The 13,931-nt window shown below is 37.3% G+C and overlaps 1 protein-coding gene across 2 annotated transcripts in view; it reads right to left on the bottom strand.

Annotated features, from left to right (window-relative positions):
- Positions 1-13,348, bottom strand: part of LOC117078537 (cytochrome b-245 heavy chain) — a 39,287-nt gene extending 25,939 nt beyond the window's left edge. The window contains exons 1-4 of one of the 2 annotated variants that reach the window (XM_033202094.1): positions 13,192-13,348; positions 10,817-10,912; positions 9,405-9,515; positions 245-329 (exon numbers count right to left, since the gene is read on the bottom strand). In XM_033202094.1, coding sequence (XP_033057985.1) covers positions 245-329; positions 9,405-9,515; positions 10,817-10,912; positions 13,192-13,236 — 337 coding nt within the window. In that variant the 5' untranslated portion in view covers positions 13,237-13,348. Of the gene's footprint in view, positions 1-244; positions 330-9,404; positions 9,516-10,816; positions 10,931-13,191 lie in introns of both variants that reach the window. The other variant, XM_033202093.1, reaches the window with a different exon arrangement.
- Between the last annotated feature and the right edge of the window lie 583 nt (positions 13,349-13,931).

Genomic DNA, 13,931 nt, shown 5'->3' with positions numbered 1-13,931 from the left:
ATGGCATATTTTCATTTTTATAGGAAAATCCTGAAATAAAAATGCTTTAAAACCTAAAGGAATAAATCCTAATATTGAAGTGGCAGAAAGTGTGGTAAATACTTTTGAGCACAACTCATTAAAAAAATACAACATATCCAACCACCACTTAATCTAACTATAAAAACTGATTGATCTCTTATATAAAAAGGTATCTATGAATAGAGGGAACTCTCTGGTTCCAAGTTTTCTTTAATAAACTTACCAGAGTGAAGTGCAATCATCCATGCCACCATTTTATGAAAGGTGAGATTCCTGTCCAGTTGTCTTCGAACTCTTGTTGAGCAGCACTTTGGATTAAGGGGGAAAGAATGGAATAGCAATTGTTAACAAGAAAGCTTGCTGTATGTCAAACATTTGATACATATTATCTCATTTAATTTTCATGACCACCCTACAAACTATATCATTATATCTATTTGATAAATGAGGAAACTGAGGCTCAGAGAGATGCAGTCATCTTCCTCAGGTCAAACAGCCAGTAAGTGACATGGCTGGCTTAACTAGTATGTTTTCTGTTCTCATACTGGTGACATAAAGTCTCCTCTGGAATCCATTGCTTAACTGTATAAAAATATAAACTTGGACAGAAAACATATCTAGCTACATAGTTTCTAGTTCTGATGAATTTACTCATTAAACAAAGGATGTAGAAATTAATAAAGGACAGGACTGTCTTCACATACCTGATAGTCAAGTGGGGACACAGACAAGTGAACAGTTCTATAACAAATGAATAGTTTTCAAACAACACTGTTCTAGGACATACACACTATGAGAGGAGAAAGAAGGGTACACCTGCCCGTGTAGGTGAACAACATCACAAGGGAGATCATTGACCAAATACTAATAGCCAAAATAGCAATAGCTAACATTTACCAAGAGCTTCTGCAACTGTTTTACATGCATTGACTAATTTAATTCTTACATTAATCTTTAATGTAATTGATGGAATATTTAACTTAATTTAATCTTTAATGTAAGAATCAAATTAACTCTTTAATTCTTACATTACAATAATGGTACAAGGGAGGTACCATTATTATTACTACATAACAGATGAGAAAACAAAGGGATAGAGAACTTACCTGGCCTTAGGTTACACAGCTAATAAGTTGCAGAGCTGGGATTTAAACTCAGGCCACCTGATACTAGAGTTTATATCAACATTCTGATATTCATACTTTACATGATTTTCTTTGGCATTAAAAATACTATTGTACTCAGTATTTTAGTGTATTTGACAAACCTACATGTTAGAAAATGTGAATTTGAATCTCAATTCATGCCAATGTTCAAAGAAAGAAAAAAAAACTGATTTATGGTTGAATTAGAGCTTTGCTCTCGTGAAAACTGGCCAATGTCTTGCTGTGGTTGCTTTGTTCCGTAGTCTAAATGCACTGTCACAGAGATTCAGGGAACTTTAAGAACAACAGGGTGAAGTACCAAAGAAAATTTATGTATTTAAAATATTTGGTTCTAAATGTTTTATTCTATTTAAATATAGGGGTGTTTAATATTTGGCTTACTTATTTTTAATAAAATACTCTGATTTTGTAGAAAATATAATTGCATAGAAAATTGTGCTTACTCCACCATCTATCTCTCAGTTAGCCATAACTAGGGAGGGCAGGAAGTTTAAACCATGAGGTCAGATTCTTGGAATTACAGAAATAGTAGTAAGGAAGACACTGAGGATTCCAGAAAAAGGAAAAATAAAAAAAATTATGCTTTATTGAATTCCTTCTGTGAACTAGGTAGTTTACCCATAATCATTACTCATTTAATGCAACAAGGTAAGTCTTAATGTCCTCATTCTACTGGTAAGAAAACTAAAGCTAAAATTGCACATTGGCTGGGATCCAAGTCTATTTGTCTTATAAAAGGTTAATGCCCTTTTCTACCAAACCAAATGCAGGAATATAGTCACTATTATTCTAAGTGCCTAAAAGCCTGTGATGAGATTTAAGTGTAAGTATTCTATTCAGAAGGTGATCATAGAAAACGAGGGTAGGAATGAGACTGGGAAGGAAATTAATGAAGAGTGTATTATCGTATCAGCTACCATGATCATATCATATCACTGGGCTCAATCACACCAGGGAATTCTGGGAGACTGTATAGCACTTATCCCACAGGTTTATTTATTTATTTATTTTGTTGTTTGTTTTGTTCTTTGTTCTTAATCCAATGGGTTAAGAAGCTTGGGTGCTCAGCCACCAACTGCCATCCATGATTGGTTGAGGGCTGCTCTGAGGGATGCTCTCAGGACATCAATCCCCTGGGATTTCAGGTTTGCCCCAGGAGAAAGCTAAAAGAAAATCCCCAGGGAGAGAGTGAATGATGCTTGCAAAGGGCAGTTGTCGCATGGATTGCAAGTGCCAATGCTTAGGGAATATGGTGGAGCGCCAATGACATCAGTTATAATTAAATGTTCACCAGTGGAGCTGAGCAATGACTCAGACTCTCAAAACAATGGTTTCCTATTTGAAATAAAAACTTGTAAACTAAAATTTTTCAAACTTAATGTTTTTGAAATAAAAATTTATTTGTAAAGTACATTTTACTGATGTGTTGGTGAAAAGCTGACCATTTTTGTTTTCTTATATAGCCGCCTTGTCTTTTGTGTTCATTTCAAGTGCTGAAAGTTATTTTCTACTTTGTATTCCTTAAAATTTTGAGGAAATAACTTTTTCCTGTTTCCCAATTGCCATGATCCTCTATAGTCTTTCTTTTTCTTTCTTTCTTCTTTCTTTCTTTCTTTCTTTCTTTTTCTTCCTTTCTTTTCTTTCTTTCTTTCTTTTTTCTCTCTTTCTTTCTTTCTCATTCTTTCTTGCTTGCTTGCTTGCTTGCTTTTTTTTTCTCCTCAAATTTCAACTTAATTTCCTCTATACTTTCTGAGAGTCCTTGTGGTAGACAGAATTCTAGAATGACCCCCAATGACTTATATAATCTCCTCACCTTGAGTTTGGACCTGTGAAAATGATGAGACATCACTCCATGATTTTGTTACATTGTATGGCAAAAGGGATTTTGCAGAGGTAATGTCCCAAGTTGACTTTAATAGGGAGATTATCTGGGCTGACAAACCCAATCACATGAACTCTTTAAATCTGGGTTTAGAAGTCAGAGATGGAGGAAGTTAGAGATTTGAAGCACTGCTGCTACCTGGAAGGTGGAGGAGGACATGTGGCAGGGAATGCAGGAGCATCTAGGATCTGAGTGGCCCCTAGATGATCACCAGCAAGGAAACAGGGACCTTTAGTGCTACATCTGTAATGAACTGAATTCTGCCAACAAGAATGAGCTTGGAAGAGGGTTTTTACTCTGCGTTTCCAGGTGGGAATTCAGCCCAGAAAACACCTTGATTTCAGTCTTGTAATACTCTGAGCAGAGAATCCAACCACTGGGTGCTGGACTTGTGACCTACAGAACTGTAAACTAATAAACGGGGGTTGTTTTAAGTTATTGTGGTAATTTGTTACACAATAGATGATTGATACAGTCCTTACAGGAGTGGTGAAACTAGGTTGGAGTCCAAAGAACCAGAGAATGAGAATTAGTAGGGTTGGAAAGCAGTATTGAATTACATTTCAGAGCAAGTTTTGTCTTCAGATATACCTGTGTTGGGTCCCAGTCCTCCCACCTAGCCGTGTGACATTGAACAATGTACTCAGTCTCCAGTTTCCTCCCCTGTATAATTATCATAGTTAGTCCCTCAAATCCCTACTGCATATATTCATTGACAGGTATTTAATAAATATTTGACGTTATTTAGTATCATTATTTAAGTTTTCAGTTAGAATGGCTGCACTCCCCAGCTAGCAGGTAAGCTTCCTGTGTGAAGAACAGTATGTCGTGTACTTTATAAAATATTTTAATCATTATTTGGCTGGATAAATGAAGTACATTTTCATTGCCCTGGAACTGGAGATGATTATACTAAACTTATAGAGACATATTTACCCCCATATCTATATTTGTCACACACTGTTCTCTTCTATTTGTTGACAAATCCTTTTGAAATTTTTGTGGAAAATTCGCTGGCTCCTGCGTGCCGAATTTAAAGCAAAAGAATATGGTTTTGTTGTGGAACATACACTGTCTGCATATTCCTATCCTTATCATCATCATCATCAGCATGGATCATAAAAAATGTAAAAATATACGCTGATGCCCCCGATAGATTTAACTGTAGATCCCTAGAGAAAAATTAACTGAAAGCCAGAGAGATGTGATTGGGAAATACATTGTTCATTCAATGATACTCTGTTTCATCTTAATAGGTAATTTTTAAAAAGCCAGTTAATGTAAAACGCATACATTATATTGAAAGGAAAAAGTGAGATTACTAGTCACTAATGGATCAGTGGAGTGGGTCCAACCATCAGGGCACAAATCCCTAGTTTTTCCCACCTACCCTCTTTGGTGTGGTCAGGAATGGCAAACAAATCCAAAAAGAAGCCACAAGTCATGCTGATGCTGAGCTTTTAAGAATATCATCTCCTCGGCCGGGCGCGGTGGCTCAAGCCTGTAATCCCAGCACTTTGGGAGGCCGAGACGGGCGGATCACGAGGTCAGGAGATCGAGACCATCCTGGCTAACACGGTGAAACCCCGTCTCTACTAAAAATACAAAAAAAAAAAAAACTAGCCGGGCGAGGTGGCGGGCGCCTGTAGTCCCAGCTACTGGGGAGGCTGAGGCAGGAGAATGGCGTAAACCCGGGAGGCGGAGCTTGCAGTGAGCTGAGATCCGGTCACTGCACTCCAGCCCAGGCGACAGAGCGAGACTCTGTCTCAAAAAAAAAAAAAAAAAAAAAAAAGAATATCATCTCCTCACCACTTCCTTAAAAAAGGAGGCGAGACACCCAGTTGGTGGCATAGGAAGGAAGGACTTTACTGTCTGTGACTGCCCATAATTTTTTGTTCCCCATCATCATGCAGATTGCATTTATATGCTTTGAGTTACTTCTAAATTATTGCCAGCCATTTCCCAATTATCCAGGTTGCCATCATGCCCTATAGCTTCCTTACTAACTTACTTTACTTTCTGCCATTGACTTCTAAAGGGAAGTTTCTCTATTACTGTCACCTGAAGCCTTGCCCGATTTCAATAAACTACGATTCTAATGCAAGGGAGATTATTGAGTCACTTCAGCAGATTTCTATGCTCTATTGAAACTGAGTAAGAAAAAAATATTTCAAGAAAATGGGAAGTGGGGCCGGGCGCGGTGGCTCAAGCCTGTAATCCCAGCACTTTGGGAGGCCGAGATGGGCGGATCACGAGGTCAGGAGATGGAGACCATCCTGGCTAACATGGTGAAACCCCGTCTCTACTAAAAAATACAAAAATTAGCCGGGCGCGGTGGCGGGCGCCTGTAGTCCCAACTACACGGGAGGCTGAGGCAGGAGAATGGCGTGAACCCGGGAGGCAGAGCTTGCAGTGAGCTGAGATCCGGCCACTGCACTCCAGCCTGGGCGACAGAGCGAGACTCCGCCTCAAAAAAAAAAAAAAAAGAAAAAGAAAATGGGAAGTGGAACTAAAAGGAAGTACATATTTTATGGGGTGTAACACGTTACAGAAACTCAAAAGCTCTATTTTTTGTACACTTGATCTCACCACACGCACCATTAATGTGTCTGATTTAGATATTTATATGCAATTGGGAGAAATTTCAAAATCCAGCTTTGAATCTACAGAACTCAGGCAAATAGTTGACAGTAATATCCACACCTGCTGGCAGTAGAATATGTGATAAATATGAATAACACTACCTTATTTGCATAGCACTGTTTATAATTTGGAAATTCCATGTTTATTCTCTGCCTCTTCTGTAACACTCTAAGTTCCTTAAGCTCATGGCCTATCTATACCTTACTCTTTACTCATCACATGTCCCCAGTGCTTAGCACATAGATGGCACTCAACAAATATTTATTGACTGACAACTCACTAATTGACAGACTTAAACAATTTAATATACTTTTAGACCAACATGTGCCTTCTTACATTTATGTTAGTTGACCTGTTTTTCAACTAAAAGAAAAAAAACTATGAGACAGAAAGCCCAAGAGGCTAGTGCTAGACCACATGATTAGAGATAGAGGCACACTGAGTGCCTCTGACTTCCAGACTTATATAAGGTAACAGATAAAACCTCACCCTCTCACCTTCCTGTTTCTCTCTGATCTTAAGACTAGGACTGCCATCCAGATAGAAATTAGTTTCTGCCTGGCAAGTTGGGGGTTATTAAGGCTTCCTCAGAGATTTTTGTATGCTGAGTTTCACCCTTTCTCCATTTTTCTCAACAAAGCAGTCTGATAGCTTTTACCCCTACCTTTCCTGGAGTGGTGGGGTGGGCAACCCTGGGACTTTCTTTCTCTAGGTAACCAGAAAGATTACAAAGCAAAGGTTCGATGATTGAGACCTCTAGAAACTGAATGCAAGTTTGTGGCTATTTTGCTTATATAGTGTCCCACTATCAAGTCCTTGTATTTATAACATCTTTGTCATTTCTAGTCTAGGTTACTTGGCATGCTCAAATACTCATATATATAATGGCTTTCTAAGATCATAATACTGCAACAGCACAATTTCAAGAAGTTTCGGCAGCAAGATTTAAAGTGAATGGGCTATGGGGACACAATGACCTGGGTTTGAATGCCAACACTTCCATTTAATTTTGTTCCCACTTTACTGGTTTGATGTGCAGATTTCATGAGGTGAATTCCATTGAGTTTCAATGAGTGGCAGCTATATTATTTCCGACATCAGTCACAGCACACTCACTCATTTTAATCCCAATCAGAGAAGAAGTTTTATTTGAAAAGTTCACATTTCAGGTTAGGAATCCCAGAAGAAAGTACATGCTTGATCTATAAAAGAATGTTGCTTGGTGGTAGTTTTAAAACATATTCTTTTTATATAAAGATCTATCTAGCTATACAGCCAAGCTTCTCTGCAATTTGAAGGGCAGTCTCATTTCACCCCTGTCTTTAGAGGCTCTCATGCAGATCTTCCCTCCTGGGTCACAGGAGGCATAAAAGCTGGCATTACAACATGTGCTGCTCATGAGACATGGTGCTCAACAGCAGTGCAATTTGGACTTGTGGAGTAACCAAGATTTCTTAACAGGTCATCTTGGTGAGAAGTTGCCTGTTTCTCAGGCTTTACTTCCTCTAAATAGAAACTATTCTAATGGGGGTAGGGAGAATAAAAATGAATTGTGTCTCCTTAGAAACAAGGAACTCGCCAGGCAGGTGACTCATGCCTGTAATCCCCACATGTATGGAAGTCAAGGAGGGAGGATCACTTGAACCCAGGAGTTCCAGGCTGCAGTGAGCTGTGATTGTACCACTGCACTCCAGCCTGGGTGATAGAGAACCCAACTCAAAAATAAGCTATAGTACATGGGCTTCATTTAGCAAATGTTCACTGGGCAAGTACGATATATTAAAAATTATACTTTACAATAGGTGGCTCATTAATAAAACTTTCAATTGAGTGTAATTTTACCTCTGTGATTTCTTATATTTAGAAGATTTTTTGGAAATCCTTGTAATCAATGTCTAATACCAAGTACTGTTGTTAGTTTTTGGTTTTGGTTAGCTGTCAGTTTGCAAGACAACATTGTGTGGCATAGAATTTATGGCTTAAAGAAAGGAACCTCATCACAGAATTTTTCAGAGGAAGATATCACAACTCTTTCTGGAACATCTTAAATTGGTTATCAGCAATTCTTCTTTTTTTTTCTGAGGGAGCGAAGGTGTTACAGTTATTTCTGCCAACTTTTAGTTTAGATTTGTGAGAGCCCAATTTTTGGCAGTTGGTTTAAGATGAAATGGTATTTTGTGAATAGTTAAATCATAAAATAAAAGCTAAATTGTAACCTCTAGTTCTATATTAGTAAATTAATGTTATATGTTCTCAAAGAAAAAAATATTCTCTGGATCACCATGAATTTAGTATAACTAGAAAAACAAGGCAGAGTTCAAGGCAAGTTATGCTTGTTATTACAGTTTATTTCACTGCCTCCTTCAAATATTCTGTAATTGCCAAATTAAGCATGAACTCCTCAACTATACATATGCAGTTCTAGTTTACCAGCAAAATCCTACCTCTTTTCTCCAGGCTTATGTCAGGCATCTGCCCTGTACAATCCCTACATTCCCACAAAAGTAGTTTACTTTCTGCTCTCCTCCATAAATGATCTCTACTTAATAAGTATTTTTTTTCAAAAAGCTTACTATACCTTTTATTTAAAAAAAAAAAACGCAGAAGCTACTAGTCATTAATGAACCATGGAATTGGTCCCACCAGGACACCAATCCCTACTTTTTCCCAGCTGCCCTCTTTGGTGTGATCACAGGTGGCAAAAAATAGTTATAATAATAATACAAAGAGAAGCCAAGGCTGTGCCAATTCTTGGCCTTCAAGAATACTATTTCCTCACTATTTCCTATGCTTCTGTCCATGTCATCCTCTCCACATAGAATGCCTTTCTCTCTCATTTACACCTCTTAGAAGCTTACTTATTTTTATATGCTCATCTCTAATGTCACCTTCTCTAAAATGTCCTTCTTCATTCCCTGGCCCACCTAATACAACTTCTCTCTTGCTTCCCCATAGTATTTTATTTGTAAAGCTTTGTGGGACCCATCATATTTTGCTTTGCATAATATTTATTTGAGTACACTTGTAGATTTTAAGTTCCTTGTTTGTCATCTTTGTATAATAATACTAATAAAAATTTGTATACCATTTTATGGGTTACAGAGATTCTTCCTACTTATTTTTCCCCCTTCTAGCACAGTACATTTAGTGGCTTACTAAATTGTTGAAGTAAGAGTCAAAGGAATTGTGGACATTTAGAAAGCTCTATGCTCCACAGTTTCATGAAGTCAACACTTCTTGGTCACATTCATTGTAGTGTGACTCTGTCCATTGACTCCATCTCCTTGGGATATTATCCACAAAAGATATTTCCTCTGACTTAAATTTTTTTCAATGACACTGAAAGATTAACTCCCAAATATCACATGTTAGCTTCCTAAAGCTCTGTATATATGCATATCTATCATATATGTGTGTGTGTGTGTGTGTAGATGTGTACATGTGTGCTACTTCATTGCTATTGTTGAGGTATAGGTGGTTTTGTGTGTTTTTTCAAAATTTGTTTTCCAATAGTTGTCTTAGGAGCTCCATCCACAAATAGTACAGAAATATACTAGATAATGGCTTGGCTCATGAATATTCTACAGAAGCTGGAATCCTCACAAACCATTCATTTGTTTTTACCTTAAAAAGGGCATTTTGCTTGATGGCCTTTGAAAATTAGAGGGACTTAGTAACACATTTTCTCTTACCGCACTGGAACCCCTGAGGAAGGACAGCAGATTTCGACAGACCGGCAAGAGAATCAGCATGCAGTTGAAATTCAGGCAGGCTGCAGGGGCCCTGGCCAGTGCCAGTGCTGACTAGAAGAGGCGGGAAAGGGAGCAGAGTGACTTTTTTGAGCACAGAATGTGCCCTGCCCCCACTTCCCCAAGGTTCTCACCATGAGGCCACACACCAGAGACACCAAGTGATCTGGACAGGAAGGTCCTTCAGAGCCAATGGTTTTCCTTTAGGGCTAGCTAGGACCATTTGTTTTCATCTGAAATTGACCTTTTGCCCTAATTCAACATTTTATTATCAAAATGTTCAAACATAAAGAGAAGTTGAAAGAAATGTACAATAAATACCTGTTTATTTATCTCCCAGATTATACCTTTTATGCTTGCTTTATCACATATCTATCTATCCATTCCTGTATCCATCCATCAACTCATTTAATTTTTGATGCATTTCAAAGTAAGAGACATCAGTTCACTTTCCCCTTAACACTTAAGGTGCATATCATTAACTAGAGTTAAGTATCAAGACTTTTAAAGATTTTAAATATTTTCTTAGCACTTAGATTGATCTTAACAGTATCTTAAACTGGTATGGTATAATGCTTTGGCATTATAATTATTATCTTTGTAATGTCTAAAGAAGTTGCATATTTTGGAGGGAGAAAGCATCAATGTGAATAAGCTAACAACAATTATAATAATCTAGCATAATTACATGCTAAAATTATTTATATATGATTTATAATACATATAATAATTAATATTAAGCAATTAATTAATAGTTTCAGCATGATGTAACAAATGTTTTCTGGAGGCAAGAGGCCTGACAGTTCAAGGAAACTCAGAATATTAAAGGACCCAAGGAAACTGAAGGGCCTTCACTCTACTGGCCTAGTCAACAGATGTGGCCCTTGAGCAAGTTCCTCGAGTCTCCATATGTAGAGAAAGGTTGATTTTCTGAAGATCATTTCATAACATGTGATTAGGAGCAGAGCTCTTCATGCAAAAACGTAGTAGGAATTACATGACTTAGAAAATATGGAAAGTCCCATTTGTCCCACATGTGTCACTCCTGGATGGATTGCTCCAACCTGGCCTTCCATTTCAGAGTTAGTATTAGATTTCTCCTTTAAGCTAAACAATGGCACATGGCTCTTGGTTGGGGAGGGATGCCACTGGGCCCCTCTGCCCCACTTTTGTTGGTCCCAGACTGGAAGGCTTTAAGTGATTCTTGCCCAGGAAGTTGCAATGGAGGGAGTGAGGCTGATGGTACTGTTGGTTGGTCAGAATATTTACTTAAAATGCTAACAGGAAGATGAACAAGAATGTCTGATGAGAAATGTGAACCGGCCAATATTGCATGGGATGGAATTTATACTTACCCCAAGAAGTTTTCTTGTGTAAAAGAACTTAACTGGAACATCATAAACCCGGTAATACCAGACAAAGAGGAAGACGTTCAACCCCAGCCAAACCAGCTGCACAAGCAGAAAAAACTGCATGAAGTTTTCGCATTTCAAAAGTAGATTCCACACAAGACTGGAGCCAGATAAGGGTCAGGACTTCCCCAAGTGCAACTTTGACAAAGGTAGTGACAAAGCTGGATGTAACCAGCTTAGAGCCAGCTGTTTCCTCAACGGTGTCACTACACTTGTCTATAATCAAAATCTCTCCACCCTGTGTTATTCTCCATGATTGTTTTATGATTTGGCCAGTATACCAAATTATCAGTGTTACATTCCCTCTCCCTTTTTTTCCTCCTCTGTTTTGCTTAACCTTAGATAGGTAGCTGATAGCAGGCCACTCTACTTAAAATGAGAAAAGAAGGGAACATATTACTATTGCTTTCCCTCCACCAGTATGACACTGAGTTCTGTTTTCACAGGTGCTAATCACCTCCGTCTACCACACAATAATCCAGTTAGTGAATTCTCATCAGCTAAAATTCCAAGCCTTCCATTTTCCTTGATTAGTTTTACTTAATGCTTCAAGGAGAGAATATTGAGCATAGTGAGGGGCATGGGATTTACAACAAAAACAGCTTTCTAGATCATGACAGTTCGTTTTATCCTAAGCACTGACTGGATCAAGTGGTGACCCTATCCAATTCTCTATCTTCAGCTCCATAGTGATCTTTTCTCAACTATGCTTTGAAGCTATTAAATGCCATAGACACTTGATAATATTCTCTCTTTACAAAGAAAAAGGTGCTAAAGCAACTTTCCAATTTCCTGATCTTGTCATCCTTTCTTTACTCTGACTTTCCAAGCTGTGTTTTCACTTTCAAGTGCATGAGTATATAATTTAGAAGGAGATCATTTTCTGGGAAAAATTGTGGTGAGAGCTAAAAGTACAATTTGAACTTACTTTCTATAGAAATTATTTGCTCTTAAAAATGGTGATAAGAAGTTAAGTTTACAGCTTCGAATGCTCAGAAGAATTATCTATTGCAGTAAAATGTTGGTTTGGCATAAAAAATTTTTATGACAAAATATTTGTTGTTTTTATTTTATTTGTGCCACTAATTTCTTTCTATATTTAAAACTCAAAGACTCATTATTCTTCATGATAAATTTTTACAAAAGTTCCATTCTTATTCCATTCATAATTGTTCTTTTTAACATCTGTGTAATGCTTCTATTGGTTATTTAGAAAGGCTATTTAAAAATCTCATTTCTGGGCCAGGCACAGTGGCTCACGCCTGTAATCCCAGCACTTTGGGAGGCCGAGGCAGGTGGATCACAAGGTCAGGAGATCGAGACCATCCTGGTTAACACAGTGAAACCCCGTCTCTACCAAAAATACAAAAAACTTAGCCGGGGGTGGTGGCGGGCACCTGTAGTCCCAGCTACTCAGGAGGCTGAGGCAGGAGAATGGCGTGAACCCCGGAGGCAGAGCTTGCAGTGAGTCGAGATTGCACCACTGCACTCCAGCCTGGGTGACAGAGAGAGACTTGGTCTCAAAAAAAAAAAAAAAAAAAAATCACATTTCTATCTACCCAATTTGTCCATATTGCTTTGCCGGTAACACCATTTTAGGAGAATAGTTGATTTTCTTTATTTTAAAAAATACAGAAATCATTGCATCCATTTGTAAATTAGCTCTATCTTTACTTACATAAATTGTTTCTCAAGATAGATTATATTGATTTATATATATACACTTATATGTAATATACATACTACATATTTATGAATCTAGACTTATTTCAATTCTGTTCTTTTGATTTTTATAAATCTTGTAAATAACTCAAGTTTACATCTCTGAGAAAAGAAGTTACTTGTTTTCTAAAAGAAGTTTGAGAAATTTTATTATATTAGTGTAATTACTGAAATAAAGGCCAACTTCCCATACATGAGTCAATCTTATATTTTTAATTTAGAAAATGGTATAAAATTTCAATCTGTCATTTTAAAGGTAGTATAGACACATAGATATTGTGTGTCTCAGTAGACATTACTAAACAACTCAGAATCAGAGATCATTAGCATGAATATTTTCTACTCCTGCAAAATGCCGGCTAAGTTAGGCCTCCTAGGAATTCAGAAGTAAGCTAGAAGTGAGCCCACAGATATGTTCTTTCCATTAAGGAATTTGGAAGAATGGACTCAGTCTGTTTACAGATAGATATATGTTCACATAGTAAATCAGTTTCAACACAATTTCTCAAATGAACAGAAAAGCTTTGGTCTATTTTAGTTCCAAGATAACCCGAAGAAGTCAGAACATTTATAACTTATCTCTTGTTGGTACTTACAATGACAAAAATGGAGAGCCCCTCATTCACAGCCCAGTTCCCCATGGTGGCAGATGTTGAATGTGTTGTGTTTGCCTTTCTTCTCTACTATGCTTCTTCTTCCAATGAGGAAATGAAAACAGCAGCCCTGGGGCAATCGGTTTCCTTTTCTTTTATCAGAAATTGGCTAATAATCATTGGTCAACTGAAAAGCTTGCATCCATAACAAACTTAAATCTTTAAACCTCAACAACTACAAAAAAAAAAAAGGGTCTATAATGATCCAGTCACAATTAAACATAGTGGAAAATGAAACCAATTTCTACAACTAAGAGATAAATAACTGCATTTTAAGGGATGTATTTTACACAGTGAAATAACTTTTTAACTAATCAGCTATTTGCTTGAAATTTTTAAGTCACTCAAGTAAACATGATTTGGTGCTGGGTAAAACATTAAACAGGTGTGATTTTGAAAGTCTAGAACAGCATTTATAGCCTTGTTGAGAAAAGTAGTAACAACTGTAATGGTTGATATTTACAAGACACTTACTATGTGCCGATTTTATGTTCTATATATGTCTCTATATATGTGTGTGTGTATGTTCATATATAGACATTATATATATATATTTATATATATAATTTGAAACATACATATATAATACAGATGTTTTGGCCAATGGTGAACCACATGTATGACAGTGGTCCCATAAGATTATAAAGGTGTTGGCCAGGCACAGTGGCTCACTCCTGTAATCC

The sequence above is a fragment of the Trachypithecus francoisi genome, unplaced genomic scaffold (assembly GCF_009764315.1).
Source record: "Trachypithecus francoisi isolate TF-2019V2 unplaced genomic scaffold, Tfra_2.0 Lachesis_group6, whole genome shotgun sequence".
NCBI lineage: Eukaryota > Metazoa > Chordata > Mammalia > Primates > Cercopithecidae > Trachypithecus > Trachypithecus francoisi.
Note: the sequence above shows the minus strand (reverse complement) of the source record. Positions and strands in the feature narration are given on the sequence as shown.